We start from the raw sequence: 14,466 nt of genomic DNA, 5'->3' as shown, positions 1-14,466 counted from the left end.
TCTTGACCAAGTACAGCTTTAGTGTCTCTCTAGCCTTCCCTCCCTTAGGTAAGATTTATTAAGATACTCAGTCATAGAATCACCCCCACTTCCTGACAGCATCCAATCCAGAGCAAAGTCCTGCTTCTTTAGACGCTTAATCCCTTAGACCCTTAGCCCAAACTCATCTAATACAAGCTCAAATCCTGTAATAGGATCTTCCTAACACTCTCTTACCTAGATTTCTCGAAATTCTCCAGTTCATGGTTGAGTAATAAACCCAATTTACTTAACTACAGGTGGATTCTTGGTGGTCTTTGGCTGGAGGGCACTGACACACAAAACCATGGGATTAATATCTTCAAATATATAGAACAGTATACATCAACAAGAAAAGTATTCACATACCAATAAAAAACGGGACAAAAAGAAAAGAAAAAGGAAAAATAGTCACAAGAGAAGAACTACAAACAAATGGCTTCATAAGCATTGAAAAAATGTTTTATTTCAAATGCATAAAATTATGCTGCTGATTCAGTTGGTGGGACCATCATTTCAGTTTGAGTCCATTTTCTGCTCCTGCAGAAAATCCAGAAAATCTCTACACTAAGAGCCTGAGAAGCCCTCTATTAGCGTTAGTTTATCCTCTCCCACCAAGTTGGAGGAGCCGGGTAGAGACAAGGGTCCAGAAGTGGTTCTGAACGGGGTTTAGCTCCGCCCCAGCCGCAGTAACGTCACCTTCCCCCAGTAAATCCACATTCCCGCGGTCGACATGGTCCTCCGAGGGAACGGCGGCGCAACTCAGGCCGGCTGGTCCTAGATGAAGGACATTCTAGCCGACCCCCTACTCGATGGTAGGGCCCTTCGCAGTCCGGCCTCCGGGCGCCGCCATGTTGGAGCCTCAGAACGGGAGCCATGGCTGCGAGCGTACGGCCGGCAGCCGGACTCGGGTCAGCTTCACTGAGCACATGCTGGAGGTGCGGCCGGGGCTGTTCCTGGGTGGAGCTGCGGCAGTCGCGGAGCCGGACCACCTGAGGGAGGCGGGCATCACGGCCGTGCTGACGGTGGACTCGGAGGAGCCCGACTTCAACACGGGGGATGGGGTCGAGGGTCTACGGAGTCTCTTCGTGCCAGCGCTGGACAAACCCGAGACCGACCTGCTTAGCCATCTGGACCGGTGCGTGGCCTTCATCGGCCAGGCCCGCGCCGAGGGCCGCGCGGTGCTGGTGCATTGGTGAGTGGCCGGGTCCGTGGGGAGAGCAACCCCGCCACGCTTCCAGTCTGCCCCCCTCACCCTTCTCCCAGGACCCAGAAGAGGACGAAGGGGCTGTCAGCCACTAGAACCTTCTCCTCCTCCCTCTCGCACAGGCTTGTGTCTGAGAGAGGATCGGGCAGGAGGCGGGCCCCTGATGGCCTGCAGGCTTTGATTCATTCAGTTTGTGTTGGTTCATTCTGCAGCCGCTGAGTTTTGTTTCGGAGGTAGGAGAAATCTTCAGGTAAATGACAAAGTCCCTGCACCTACAGAGTTTAAATCTGTTCACGAGAAGCCACACACATACCCAGATTATTGTAATGCAGACTAGGATGCGAGGTGTGTAGTAAGAGATTAACAAAGGTTAAGGTTATTCAAACTTCAGAGGAAGAGATTATTTTCATTGCTTTTGTTTGAGGCGGGGTGGCTGATGTAGGGGAAATTTGGGGAGAGAAAAATTGGTTAGGACGTAAAGGATCCCTAAGCCATTCCTAGGGGAAAGATGGAGTAGGTGATAGCAATGGCAAAAAGAGTATAATAACGATAGTTTACATTTATTGAGCCAGCACTTTTACTGCCAGCATTTGTTCTAAATATTACATAAAGGACATAAGGTAGTGATAAAAGGGAAAGAAGTCTGGAATCAGGTCTCCAGGGCCCTTAAAGCCAGCAAAGGAGTTTAGATTTTTTCTGAAGCCATTATAAAATGTTAAAAAAAATTAGTGTAATTATTTTTGAATAGGTAATACCTTCATATGGTTCAGAATTCAAAATGAATAAGGAAATAAGGGAATAATTCCTTTGTACAGCAGTAGTAATTCAGAGGCAAAGGGTTTATTTGAGTAGAAGAAGCAGACAAGAAGTGGACCTGAACTTTACCATTAATGGGAGGCTGGGTTTTTTTGTTTTTTTTTTAATTGTTGCTATTTGATATTTTAAAGGTTTCTTTTTCAGTCACACAGGGGTCAGTCGAAGTGTGGCTGTAATGACTGCTTTTATGATGAAGACTGGCCAGCTTACCTTTGAAAAAGCCTATGAAAACCTTAAGACTATCAAACCAGAGGCTAAGTGAGTTCTTTGTCATAGTAATAATTCTGCTTTTGTGATGTGATTTTATTTATTTAAATAAAAATTAACTCTATGTTTGTTTGTCCTTGCAGGATGAATGAGGGGTTTGAGTGGCAACTGAAATTATACCAGGCAATGGGATGTGAAGTAGATGCCTCTAGTGCAATTTATAAACAGTATCGTTTACAAAAGGTTACAGAGAAGTATCCAGGTGAGTAATAATTGGTAGTATGTGTTTGGTCCTTTCTAGATGCTGTTTACTTTGACACCCAATGTTTCAGGTGCATTATCCCTTTTTCCAGCAATCCCTTGAGATAGGTACTTTTATTTCCTTTTGAAACCATGGTTTAGCAAGAAATAGCTTGTTCAGGGTCACAAGGTTTGTAAGTGGCTGGCTTGAATTTGAACTCAGGCAGTCTGTGCCTGGAACCCAAGGGCTTGATCACTGTGCCCTCCTACCTCATCCTGATTTCTCAACAATGGAGAATATATATATTTTTTAATTTCTGAAGTTAGCACTACTTGCCTCAGTTTGACATTAGCTGAATTTTGTCTGAAAATGCAGAGTTGATTTTGACAAATGGATACATTTTGTGTCACGTAGAATTGCAGAATTTACCTCAAGAACTCTTTGCTGTTGACCCATCCGCCATTACACAAGGATTGAAAGATGGGGTTCTCTACAAATGTAGAAAGTGCAGGTAAAATATTTTGTATCCTCTGGAGATTTTATTTTGTCTCAGTAGCTGAAAAGTACTGAAAGTTTCAGTTTCTTAAAATCTTGTAGGAGGAATTTGTTTAATTGAATAATACAGAAATTTCATATTCAAATCTGGTTTTAAGAAGAATATGAATTCTTAAAAGTAAAAGTAATGCAGTTACTTGTAGAAGTTATTGAAAATTAAAGTAGCATAATCAATGTTATATTAATTTGCCCCCTAAGAAATACTGCACATTTAATCTATTTTTTCATCCTTTCGCAAGTCATTAATATTTTTGTTTGTTTGGGGGTTGCAGGCGATCTTTATTTCGAAGTTCTAGCATTTTGGATCATAATGAAGGAAGTGGTCCTATAGCCTTTGCCCACAAGAGAGTGACACCGTCCTTCATGCTTACTACAGGGAGTCAGGCTCAATGTACATCTTACTTCATTGAACCTGTGCAGTGGATGGAATCCACTTTGTTGGGAGTGATGGATGGACAGGTGAGAACACATTTTACTCTCTACGGTTTTATTATGTCATCTATATTTTGTTCCTTTCATTTTAAACCATATTTTAACTAGCATTTTACTCCATCTTAACTGCTTTCTTTCTAAAGTTTAACATCTTTCTAATATAGACAAGACTTTATCAAAGATAAATTAGTCAAAACCAGCTGATGTAAAATAGTGAACCACTTTTGGTGGAAAGCTGTTGGTCTAAGTTAATTAATTCCTTTTAAGGGTATTGTTTGTATTTTTTCAAATTAAGACTAACAAACTAGAATATATTTAACAAAACTTGAACTTTGTAAGAAGTAGGGCAAATCAAGGATTTTAAAATTAGATTTTAAATTTCTTCTTAATCTTCCTTTTTTTCTCTTTTGGCTCTGTGTATTTGTTTCCTTGATCTTTTGTATGTTTGTTGTGAGATTTTTTTTCACTTCCTGTTAATTCTAAAGAATGCAGCTCATATGAGCATCCTGTGACAGCCACAAAGCATCCTGTGACAGCCACAATTCTCCTTTAGGTTTACATGATATTAATCTAAAGATATTCTAAATCTAAGATATAATGATGTTTAAAGTTTGTATAAGTTTGTATGGTGAGTATTTTATGAAACCTTTTCACTGCATTATTTCATTTGAAGAATACAATAACTTTATAAAATCGAGCACATATCTATGCACATTTTATATGTGAGGAAACTTAGTTTGCATTAGTTAGTGTCTTGCCTAGAAAGAGGTACCCTATATTCAAACCCATGGTTTCAGATAATGCTGCTTTATTGAGGTATAATTCACTTACCATATAATTTACCCATTGAAAGTGTACAGTTCAGTGTTTTTTCATATATTCACAGAGGTTTTTGCAACTATCACCATTTTTATCGCTACCAAATAAACCTTGTATAGCAGTCCCTTCCCATTCTTGATGATATTATTTGTTGAAGTCCACTTTATCTGTTTTTTTCTTTTGTGGCTTGTGCTTTTACCTTGCTGCTTTTGTTTATTGTTTTTTTGGGCGTGCCGTGCAGCTTGTGGCATCCTAGTTCCCCAACCAGGGATTGAACCTGGGCCCTTAGCAGTGGCAGTGTGGAATCTTAACCACTGGACTGCCAGGGAATTCCCTTGCTGCTTTTATTTAACCCGGAAAACACACAAGATAAAGGTGTTTTTATGAAATATTCTAGATCACATTTGTGCATACTTCTTTGTACACTTATTTGAATTTTCTTATAGAATATATACCTAAAAGTGGAATTCCTGGCTTGAGGAGTGTGTACATTTTAAATATTACTGATAGTCTGGGCTGACATTAACAATGCCCATACAAATTTGCCTTTGACTAATGTTGAATGCATGTACTCATTTCCCCATACCCTTGACATATTGGATATTGTAAAATTGGTAAGGTTTTGTCAATCTGTCAGTCTGTGCGATGAAAAATGTTAATCCTAAAATGTTTTAATTTGAATCTCCATGACTACTGTTGAGACCAACATCTTTATATACTTATGAGCCATTTATATTTTCTCTTACAGTAAATTTCCTTCATGTCCTTGGCCCATTTTTCTGTGGGTTTTGTCTTTTTCTAATGGACTTGTAGGAGTTCTTTAGTAGTCTAGAGTTAATGTTTCGTGTAATATGTTGCAGATATTTTCTCCAGTCTGTTGCTTATCTCAGCTTTGTGATACATTTTTTTCTTCAGCTTTTTGAGATATAATTGACATATAGCAGTGTATAAGTTGAAGGTATCTGTATAAATGACCTACATATATTGTGAATGTGGGTTTTTTTAATTGTGGTAAAATATTCATAACATAAATTAACCATTTTAACTATTTTTAAGTGTATAATTCAGTAGCCTTGAGAACATTCACATTGTTGTGCAACCGTCACCACCATCTTCCCCAACTGAAATGCCATACCCATTAAACACTAATTCCCCATACCACCCCCACCAGGCCCTGGCAACCACCATTCTACTTTCTGTCTTTATGAATTTGACTACTCCAGGTGCCTCATAAAGTGGAATTACACATATATTTGTCCTTTTGTGACTGGCTTATTGCACTTGGCATAATGTCCTCAAGGTTCATCCATGTTATAGCATGTATCAGAGTTTCCTTCCTTTTTAGTGCTGAATAATATTCCATTTTATGTATAGGCTACCACATTTTGTTTATCCATTCATCTATCCATGGACATTTGGGTTGCTTCTTCCCTTTGGGTATTGTGAATAATGCTGCTATGAACATGGGTATACAAATATCTGTTTGAGTCCCTGCTTTTATCTCTTTGGGGTATATACCTAGAAGTGGAATTACTGGATCATATAGTAACTCTATGTTTAATTATTTTGAGGAATGTGGTATATTTTGTCAAACTAAAATTTAAGATATTTATGTAATCAATTCTAGTTTCTGAGTTTTATGCCCAGACTTTCTATATAGCTCGTTGATGATTTAAAAGTCAACACATGTGCCACAGTCACAAAACAGTCACAAAACCTTCTGTTTCACATCTCAACCTTCACCTTTCGCCCTTAATGCTGGAATTAATCTATTCCTCCTCTAAACTCCCAGAGGACAACATACTTCTTACACAATTATTGTAGTCTACTGTCTATTACAGTAAATTGCCATTACATCTCACTGATTAGACCATCAACTCCTTGAAGGTATGAGCCATGTCTTACCTGTTTCTATATCATATATTGCCAGAGATAATTATTTGTTTTGTATAAAAGTGAATGAATGAAGTAACACATTTATTTTATTTCAGCTTCTTTGCCCCAAATGCAATGCCAAGTTGGGTTCTTTCAACTGGTATGGTGAACAGTGCTCATGTGGTAGATGGATAACACCTGCTTTTCAAATACATAAGAACAGAGTGGATGAAATGAAAATGCTGCCAGTTTGGGGATCACAAACAAGAAAAATATGAACTTGCGACATTTGATAACTTGCTGATGATATGTGCTACCCTTGCTTATTGTCATTCATGGCAGATTGTTTAGTTTTAGGCCATTAACATTTCATTTGAAATATGAGAAGATAAAAATCATTTGATGTGACTGAGAAACTATACTTTGTCAACTTCTTACACTGAGTAGAATGGAAATCAAAACCTTTTAATCATGTAAATTATACTTTATTTGATATTCAAGTCTTTTATAACCTAGATACTTTCTTTATTTCATATATATTTAAAAGTTGTGATTTTGGAATGTTAGTTATGTAATCTTAAGGTCTAGATGGACAAAATTATGTATAAAAATTAGAAACTGTCATGTTTAAGTGACATTCTTTTATTTCTAGAAATGTAAAGCAGATTTGTTTGGACATATTTTGACATTTCTCTTTCTCTCTTTTAAGGGACATTAGTAAAGCTACATTAGTCTGGGTTTTTCTTGGAAATGTAGAAGAAAAGGACATCAGTAAAACACTGACTAAAATGTGGTTGTCCTATGATACTTTTTGAAGTAATCTACTTAAAGAAATATATTAATGTTAGGTATATTTCTAACGATGAAGAAAATTAAATGTGGAGTAACTACATATCAATCACCTTTTTTAGCCCGATGTGTTAGTATATTGGAAAAGGTAATATGTCCAGATTAGCTTTTTTTTTTTTTTTTTTTTGCGGTTCGCGGGCCTCTCTCTCACTGTTGTGGCCTCTCCCGTTGCGGAGCACAGGCTCCGGACATGCAGGCTCAGTGGCCATGGCTCATGGGCCCAGCCGCTCCGCGGCATGTGGGATCTTCCCAGACCGGGGCACGAACCCGTGTCCCCTGCATCAGCAGGCAGACTCTCAACCACTGCGCCACCAGGGAAGCCCCCAGATTAGCTTTTTAATGTGATCTCTGGAGACTGGAATTTATTTTACTCATTGATAATAGTTAGAATTATACCTAATTAGATACTTGAACATTTACATGAAATCAGAATTAGCTAATAAAGAGAAATATAGTCCATGTTCTTAATATGTTTTTCATATTTACACGTGAGTGTATATGTACATAAACACCAAAACGGGAGTTACTTTAAATGCAAAAAAATGTGAATCATGATCCTCTTTAAAAGTGTGGGAGTGTTATAGGTGATTCTTGAGAATATCTCAGCATAGGACCTGAAGCCTTTGGCAGCATTCGTATAATAAATTTTTCTTAGGAGAAAAAATTTCTCCATTTCTGTCTTAGCTTTCACAATATCTGTTTACTTCTTTACTTTGTAATGTTATACTCCAGAAAGCTTTTTAAAAACAATTAGGTTGAACCATATGAAATTGCCTCTTTGTAGGTGAAAAGTAATTGAGTAGCAGCAGTTTTGTATATGGTTCAAGCTAATACCTATCCATAACACTGTGGCATCTATCACAGAGAAAATGACATAGATTTTATTTGAATTTATAATTGTTAATTCAGTAAATATTTACTAAGCACCTTTTATGTACACGATTCTAGGTGATACATTGAACAAACTAGATAAAATCTCTGCCTTGTAATTTATATTCTAGCCAGGAGACATTGACAAAATAGTATCTTTTTTGAAAGATAATTGGTATTTGCCAATGAGGAATGATTTTGGGATACTTGACTTTTCTTTATGTAAATTTTGAAGTTTTGTGAAACATCCAGTAAGCAAGATTTTCAGATTTAAAGTCTTTTAATGTTTTATTTTGGGGGTGGGGTAAATCCTTTATGCCTTTGTTCTCAAAATAAAAAAGGAATCCTTTCTTTTTAGTATTTAGGAATATAATTGTAAAACATTTGAATTTACACATTTGTTGAAAATAGCAATATTAACCTTACTTCAGAGGCAGTGTGGTACAGTGAAAACAGTACTGAAGTAGAAGTCAGAGAGTGGCTCTAATAATTCTGGCTCTACTGATCGCCATCTTCCTGGAAGTGAGCAGGTCTTTTGAAAATTGGGAGTCATTTCTCATCTTCACAAAATGGGATTAATATATGTTCTGCTGTCCTGCAAGGGTTGTTTGAAAGATCATTTGCATTAGCTTTAATTTCTTTTTACATAAAATGGAGATAACAGTAGTATCTGGGTTATTACAAGGATTTTTGTGATACACTGCAGATAAAGAACTTATTATAGTGCCTAGCTAGTAGCAGTCAACATTTTCCCGTAAAGGGACTTCCCTGGTGGTCCAGTGGTTAAGAATCCACCTTCCAATGCAGGGGATGTGGGTTCAATCTCCGACTGGGGAACTAAGACCCCACGTGCTGCGGAGCAACAAGCCCGCAGGCTCTGGAGCCCGCATGCCACAGCTACTGAGCTCATGCACTCTAGAGCCCGTGCGCCACAACTAGAGAGGATCCTGCGTGCTGCACCTAAGACCCGACGCAGACAAATTTTTTTTTTTTTTTTTTTTTTGCGGTACTCAGGCCTCTCACTGTTGTGGCCTCTCCCGTTGCGGAGCACAGGCTCCGGACGCGCAGGCTCAGCGGCCATGGCTCACGGGCCTAGCCTCTCTGCGACATGTGGGATCTTCCCGGACCAGGGCACAAACCCTTGTCCCGTGCATCAGCAGGCGGACTCTCAACCACTGCGCCACCAGGGAAGCCCCCACAAATAAATATTTTTTAAAAATTAGCATTCTTAAAAAAAAAACCTTTCCCTTAAAATAGCTGCAGTTTATTGAGCACTTACCTGCCAGTCACTCTCCTAAACACTTAAATGTGTATTTGATTTAATCCTCAAAACAGCCGTGAGATAGATCCTATTATTCCCATTTTACGGGTGAAATTGAGGCTCAGAAGGATTAAGTCACTTCCTCAAAGTTACGTAGCAAATGAACCTAGATTAGAAGCAAGATTTGGCTTATTCCAAAATCTGAGCTTTTAACCTCTATATTCTAATATTTGGGTTCCCTGTTCAGGGTTGTATTTGTCTTAAAGATGTCATACTAAAAATGTCAATCAGATTGTAAAATCTAATAGTACTGATGAAATGCAGTTTTTAACTAAGCTATAAATTCACTAGTCAGTCATCCCACCAACATTTGCAGGGTACAAATTGAGGCCTACATTCTATTTCTCTTAAAAGTTATAAATAAAGCTATCAAACTATTAAAATGTTTTGTTCTCTTGACAAATATATCTTCATAATGACCTGGAAGACAAGGTTTGAATTTAGAATTCTCTGACTTCATGGAGTTTCATGACAAAATATGGCAATGCAGTGAGAGTTGGCCCCTGACCTACAGACTGTCCCCCTTTTCCCACCCCTGGATTTGTTCATGCGGACCCTCGTGTATATGTATATGTGGACTCCCCACCTCACATTTCTAAGCTCTGTCTACACTCCTGGCATACAGTATTGGCACAGTTCTGTCAGAGGCCTGAGCAAGGCTTGGAGCTGTTTGGGCTAGTTGGTTGTCAGAAGTGTGTCTTGAAAGGGACCATGTGTCCTGGCTGAGCACATCACTTTGGCATCATGGATTCTTAACCTGTGGGAAGAGACATTACCAGATGCCAGAGTAAAGTCCTAGGTATGGATCTAGACATAAAATTCTTTCAAATTTTATTTCTCTGCCAAGGGTTTAAGTTGACAGCAAATGAATAAATGAAAGAAAAACTATTTGATAACATTCAACATTTATGACAAAAAAAAGAACTAGAATGGAAGGAAGCTTCCTTAAACAATGTGCATATATTAAAAAAAACTACAAACAGCACATTTCTTAATGATAATTGAAAATGTTTCCTTGTATTTAAAAAAAAGTCTCCAGAAAAAAATTTTGCACAAACAAATGAGGAAACAGAAAAACAAAACCAATCAAGCCCCTAGATACTACAATCAGCAGAATCACAAAGTGAGAAATGATACAGGACAAATGAAAATTTCTTTTTTTTTGGCTGCACCGCAGAGCAGGATCTTAGTTGCCTAACCAGGGGTTGAACTCGGACAACAGCAGTGAGGCAGTGAACGTGCTCAGCCCTGAAAGGGCAGAGTCCTAACCACTGGACCACCAGGGAATTCCTGCAAGTGACAGATTCTTATCTCTTGTTTGTTTGAAATTTTCCATATTAAAGGTTAAGTTTTAAATGATGATGTTAAATAAAATAGATTTTTAAATGTTAGTGTTTGTATACAGTAAGTCTACACAGAAAATTCTAGAGGATTTACAGACAAAATATTAGAATGACATAATTCAATAAGGTTTTTGAATACAAAATTGCTCTATAAAAGTCAATAGTGTTACTATACCCCAGCAATAACTGAATTAAAAAAAAATTTTTAAAGAAAAGGATGTGTAAAATGAAACTAAAACTATGAAAAGAAAACTTCCCTCAGTAGAGGGAAGGATTTCTTATGCAATATACAAATAGCAGAGATCATTAACAAAATTTGATAAATTTGACTATGTTAAAATTAAAACCTAGAGGACAAAAACCCCATAAACAAAGACAAGTGTCAACCTAAGAGAAGGTATTTGCTATATACATACAGGTTAAATGAATAGACTATCTAAAGGTGTACACATCATTGAGAGAAAGAAAATCCAATAGGAAATTTTATAAAAGATAAGAATGGGCAATTCACAGAAGAGGAAATAAGGTTTAATGAACATGAAAAGGTGCACCACCTCTTTAATTTACATTTAATTTAAATGTAAATTATAGTCACACCCTTCACAGGTAAAAAGTAAAACTCTGACTACATCTAGTATTGGTGAGAATTCATCACTGCTAATGAGAGTGTAAATTGGTATAATTTGGCAAATAGTAGTACTCCTACTGCACGATCCAGCATATATCTTAAAGACATCCTTGCATATATGCACAAGGATACCCATAAAACGATATATTTTATGTAACAGTAAAAAGTTGAAACAATCCAGATGTACATCAGTAGGGAAATGAAAAAAGCTATATTATATATTAATAATGTATATATTCAAGGAAATACCATAGAACAGTTAAAACAGATCATCAAAAAGTAATGTTGAATGAGAAAAGTGACTTGGAGAACATTAGTGCTATAAGTTTATGTAAATTAAAATACCCCAGAACAGCACTAAATGTATGTATCTATACACATATTTAAACATGATAAAAATAAAAAATGGCTTTGAATGATTACCATAAAATTTATAATGGAAGTTGTCTATGTGGAGGGAGGTAAATGAAGCAGAGGAAAACACAGAACTCAACTTTATCTACGATGTTTAATTTCTTATGAAAAATCTGAAGCAAAAATGGAAAAGTTAATATTTGTTAATTCTTGGCAATGAGTACACAAATGCTTGTTTTGTAATTATCTGCACTTGAATAAAAAATAAACATTTTGAAAATTAAAAAAATGAAAACTTACTGGAGTTCAGTCATGGTGATTTTCTTAAAAAAAAAGACTAAGTTGTCTGGTGGATACAGAAGGCTCTTGCTGGTTTTATTTTAGGTTTTATGCCAATTTTTGAATTTGCAGTTGGGTAAGAATAAAAATCTTATAAATTGCACCTGAAATGAAAACTGATTAGTTAGCTGATGACAGAAAGAATCACCTTTAACATAAGGGAATTTCGTGATTTTTTTCAGGGTTTGGGTCCCAGGGCTATTTTGTACACTGGGGATTGTGTAATCTGTAGTAATCATCCAGCCACGAGGAGTTTGGAGGATTCTGGGAAGCATTTGTTTTGTTTTGTAACCGAGGGAAAGATTCCATTTAGTCCTAGAGGGATACGTGTTCTTTTTTTTAACATCTTTATTGGAGTATAATTGCTTTACAATGTTGTGTTAGTTGCTGCCGTATAACAAAGTGAATCAGCTATATGTATACATATATCCCCATATCTCTTCCCTCTTGTGTCTCCCTCCCACACTCCCTATCCCACCCCTCTAGCTGGACACAAAGCACTGAGTTGATCTCCCTGTGCTATGCGGCTGCTTTCCACTAGCTATCTATTTTACATTTGGTAGTGTATATATGTCCATGCCTCTCTCTCACTTCGTCCCAGTTTACCCTTCCCCCTCCCTGTGTCCTCACATCCATTCTCTACCTCAGTGTCTTTATTCCTGTCCTGCCCTTAGGTTCTTCAGAAGCTTTTTTTTTTTTTTTTAGATTCCATATATATGCGTTAGCATACGGTATTTGTTTTTCTCTTTCTGACTTTCTTCACTCTGTATGACAGACTCTAGGTCCATCCACCTCTCTACAGATAACTCAGTTTCATTTCTTTTTATGGCTGAGTAATATTCCATTGTATATATGTGCCACATCTTTATCTATTCATCTGTCGATGGACACTTAGGTTGCTTCCATGTCCTGGCTATTGTAAACAGAGCTGCAATGAATATTGTGGTACATGACTCTTTGAATTATGGTTTTCTCAAGGTATATGCCCAGTAGTGGGATTGCTGGGTCATATGGTAGTTCTATTTTTAGTTTGTTAAGGAACCTCCATACTGTTCTCCACAGTGGCTGTATCAATTTACATTCCCACCAGCAGTGCAAGAGGGTTCCCTTTCTCCACACTCTCTCCAGCATTTATTGTTTGTAGATTTTTGATGATGGCTATTCTGACCAGTGTGAGGTGATACCTCATTGTAGTTTTGATTTGCATTTCTCTAATTAGTGATGTTCGGCATCCTTTCGTGTGTTGGTGGCAATCAGTATATCAGTATATCCTCTTTGGAAAAATGTCTATTTAGGTCTGCCCATTTTTGTATTGGATTGTTTTTTTGATATTGAGCTGCATGAGCTGCTTGTATATTTTGGAGATTAATCCTTTGTTTAAAATTTGCTTCATATGCAAGTATTTTCTCCCATTCTGAGGGTTGTCTTTTCATCTTGTTTATGGTTTCCTTTGCTGTGCAAAAGCTTTTAAGTTTCATTATGTTCCATTTGTTTATTTTTGTTTTTATTTCCATTTCTCTAGGAGGTGGGTCAAAAAGGATCTTGCTGTGATTTATGTCATAGAGTGTTCTGCCTATGTTTTCCTCTAAGAGTTTGATAGTGTCTGGCCTTACATTTAGGTCTTTAATCCATTTTGAGTTTATTTTTGTGTATGGTGTAAGGGAGTTTTCTAATTTCATTCTTTTACATGTAGCTGTCCAGTTTTCCCAGCACCACTTATTGAAGAGACTGTCTTTTCTCCATTGGGGATATGTGTTCTTAAGGTAGAGTACTTTAAATATTCATCTGCTGAAATGCTTTAAAAAGAAATTCTATTAAGTAGCATTCTTGAAACTGCTTCATCAAACTTAGTTAAAATTTTCAGTTAGATTTTGTGATGTAAATGAATTTTTCTAAACAAAACCGTTTCTTAAGTTTTAGTAATAAAAAGACTGGGAATTTACCTTATTGTAGGTCTTAGGGTAGGGTCGCTTGGACTTTCACTACTAGGTACTATGCTTTAGAAATGTATGTTTAAGGAGGTGAGTTTGATTTTGGGGAGTTTATCTTTTATATTTACTTTTAAAAATTTGTTTAAATAAATGTAGTCTTTCTAGAAGTACGATTCATAGTATTTTTGCTTATCTCAGGTACTGTGCCAGTGGAGAGGCAGCTCAAACGAATGTGGAAAAAATAGTTGTGTGTTTTCCTTCCACACACTTGTGTATATGGAGAATTTTTACATTGATAGTGAGTTATTCGTAAAATTTAAACCAACTTTACTTTCTTAGTCTCTAGTTTTGTTCTGATATATCTACACTGTGGTATTGAGAATTATACTCAGGGGACGAGCCAGTATGTTCAGAATGGATTTTCTTCCCCATTTTTAATGTTATCAATATATCTTATTTAACCGAAGTAGTGGTTACGTCTCTTTCTTTTTTCCCTAAAACAGCGGGACAGAAAATGCCGAAACCTCCAAAAGGGAAATATTTACTTAGAGATTTGCTTAAAATTAACTTAGTCTCTGACGTCACTCGCGCAGAAGCAATTTGTCTTCATTCGGCCACCGTCGCCTCAGCGTTACGGAGTATTTTGTCCATCTGCCGCCAC

The 14,466-nt window shown here is 37.2% G+C and overlaps 1 protein-coding gene across 2 annotated transcripts; it reads left to right on the top strand.

The window, feature by feature from the left end:
* Window positions 1-519: 519 nt before the first annotated feature.
* DUSP12 (dual specificity phosphatase 12) lies at window positions 520-9,593 on the top strand. 2 transcript variants are annotated; one of them, XM_081224653.1, is made up of 6 exons: window positions 529-1,213; window positions 2,186-2,299; window positions 2,392-2,510; window positions 2,904-3,000; window positions 3,317-3,503; window positions 6,287-9,593. In XM_081224653.1, the coding sequence occupies exons 1-6, from the start codon at window positions 831-833 to the stop codon at window positions 6,446-6,448; spliced, it is 1,062 nt and encodes a 353-aa protein (XP_081080779.1). In that variant the 5' UTR covers window positions 529-830; the 3' UTR covers window positions 6,449-9,593. The 2 variants fall into 2 exon arrangements, with proteins under 2 accessions (XP_081080780.1, XP_081080779.1); XM_081224654.1 differs by lacking the exon at window positions 3,317-3,503 and having other exon boundaries at window positions 520-1,213.
* The last annotated feature ends 4,873 nt before the right edge of the window (window positions 9,594-14,466 follow it).

This window comes from Mesoplodon bidens (genome assembly GCF_964165515.1).
Source record: "Mesoplodon bidens genome assembly, chromosome: 2".
Lineage (NCBI taxonomy): Eukaryota > Metazoa > Chordata > Mammalia > Artiodactyla > Ziphiidae > Mesoplodon > Mesoplodon bidens.
Note: the sequence above shows the minus strand (reverse complement) of the source record. Positions and strands in the feature narration are given on the sequence as shown.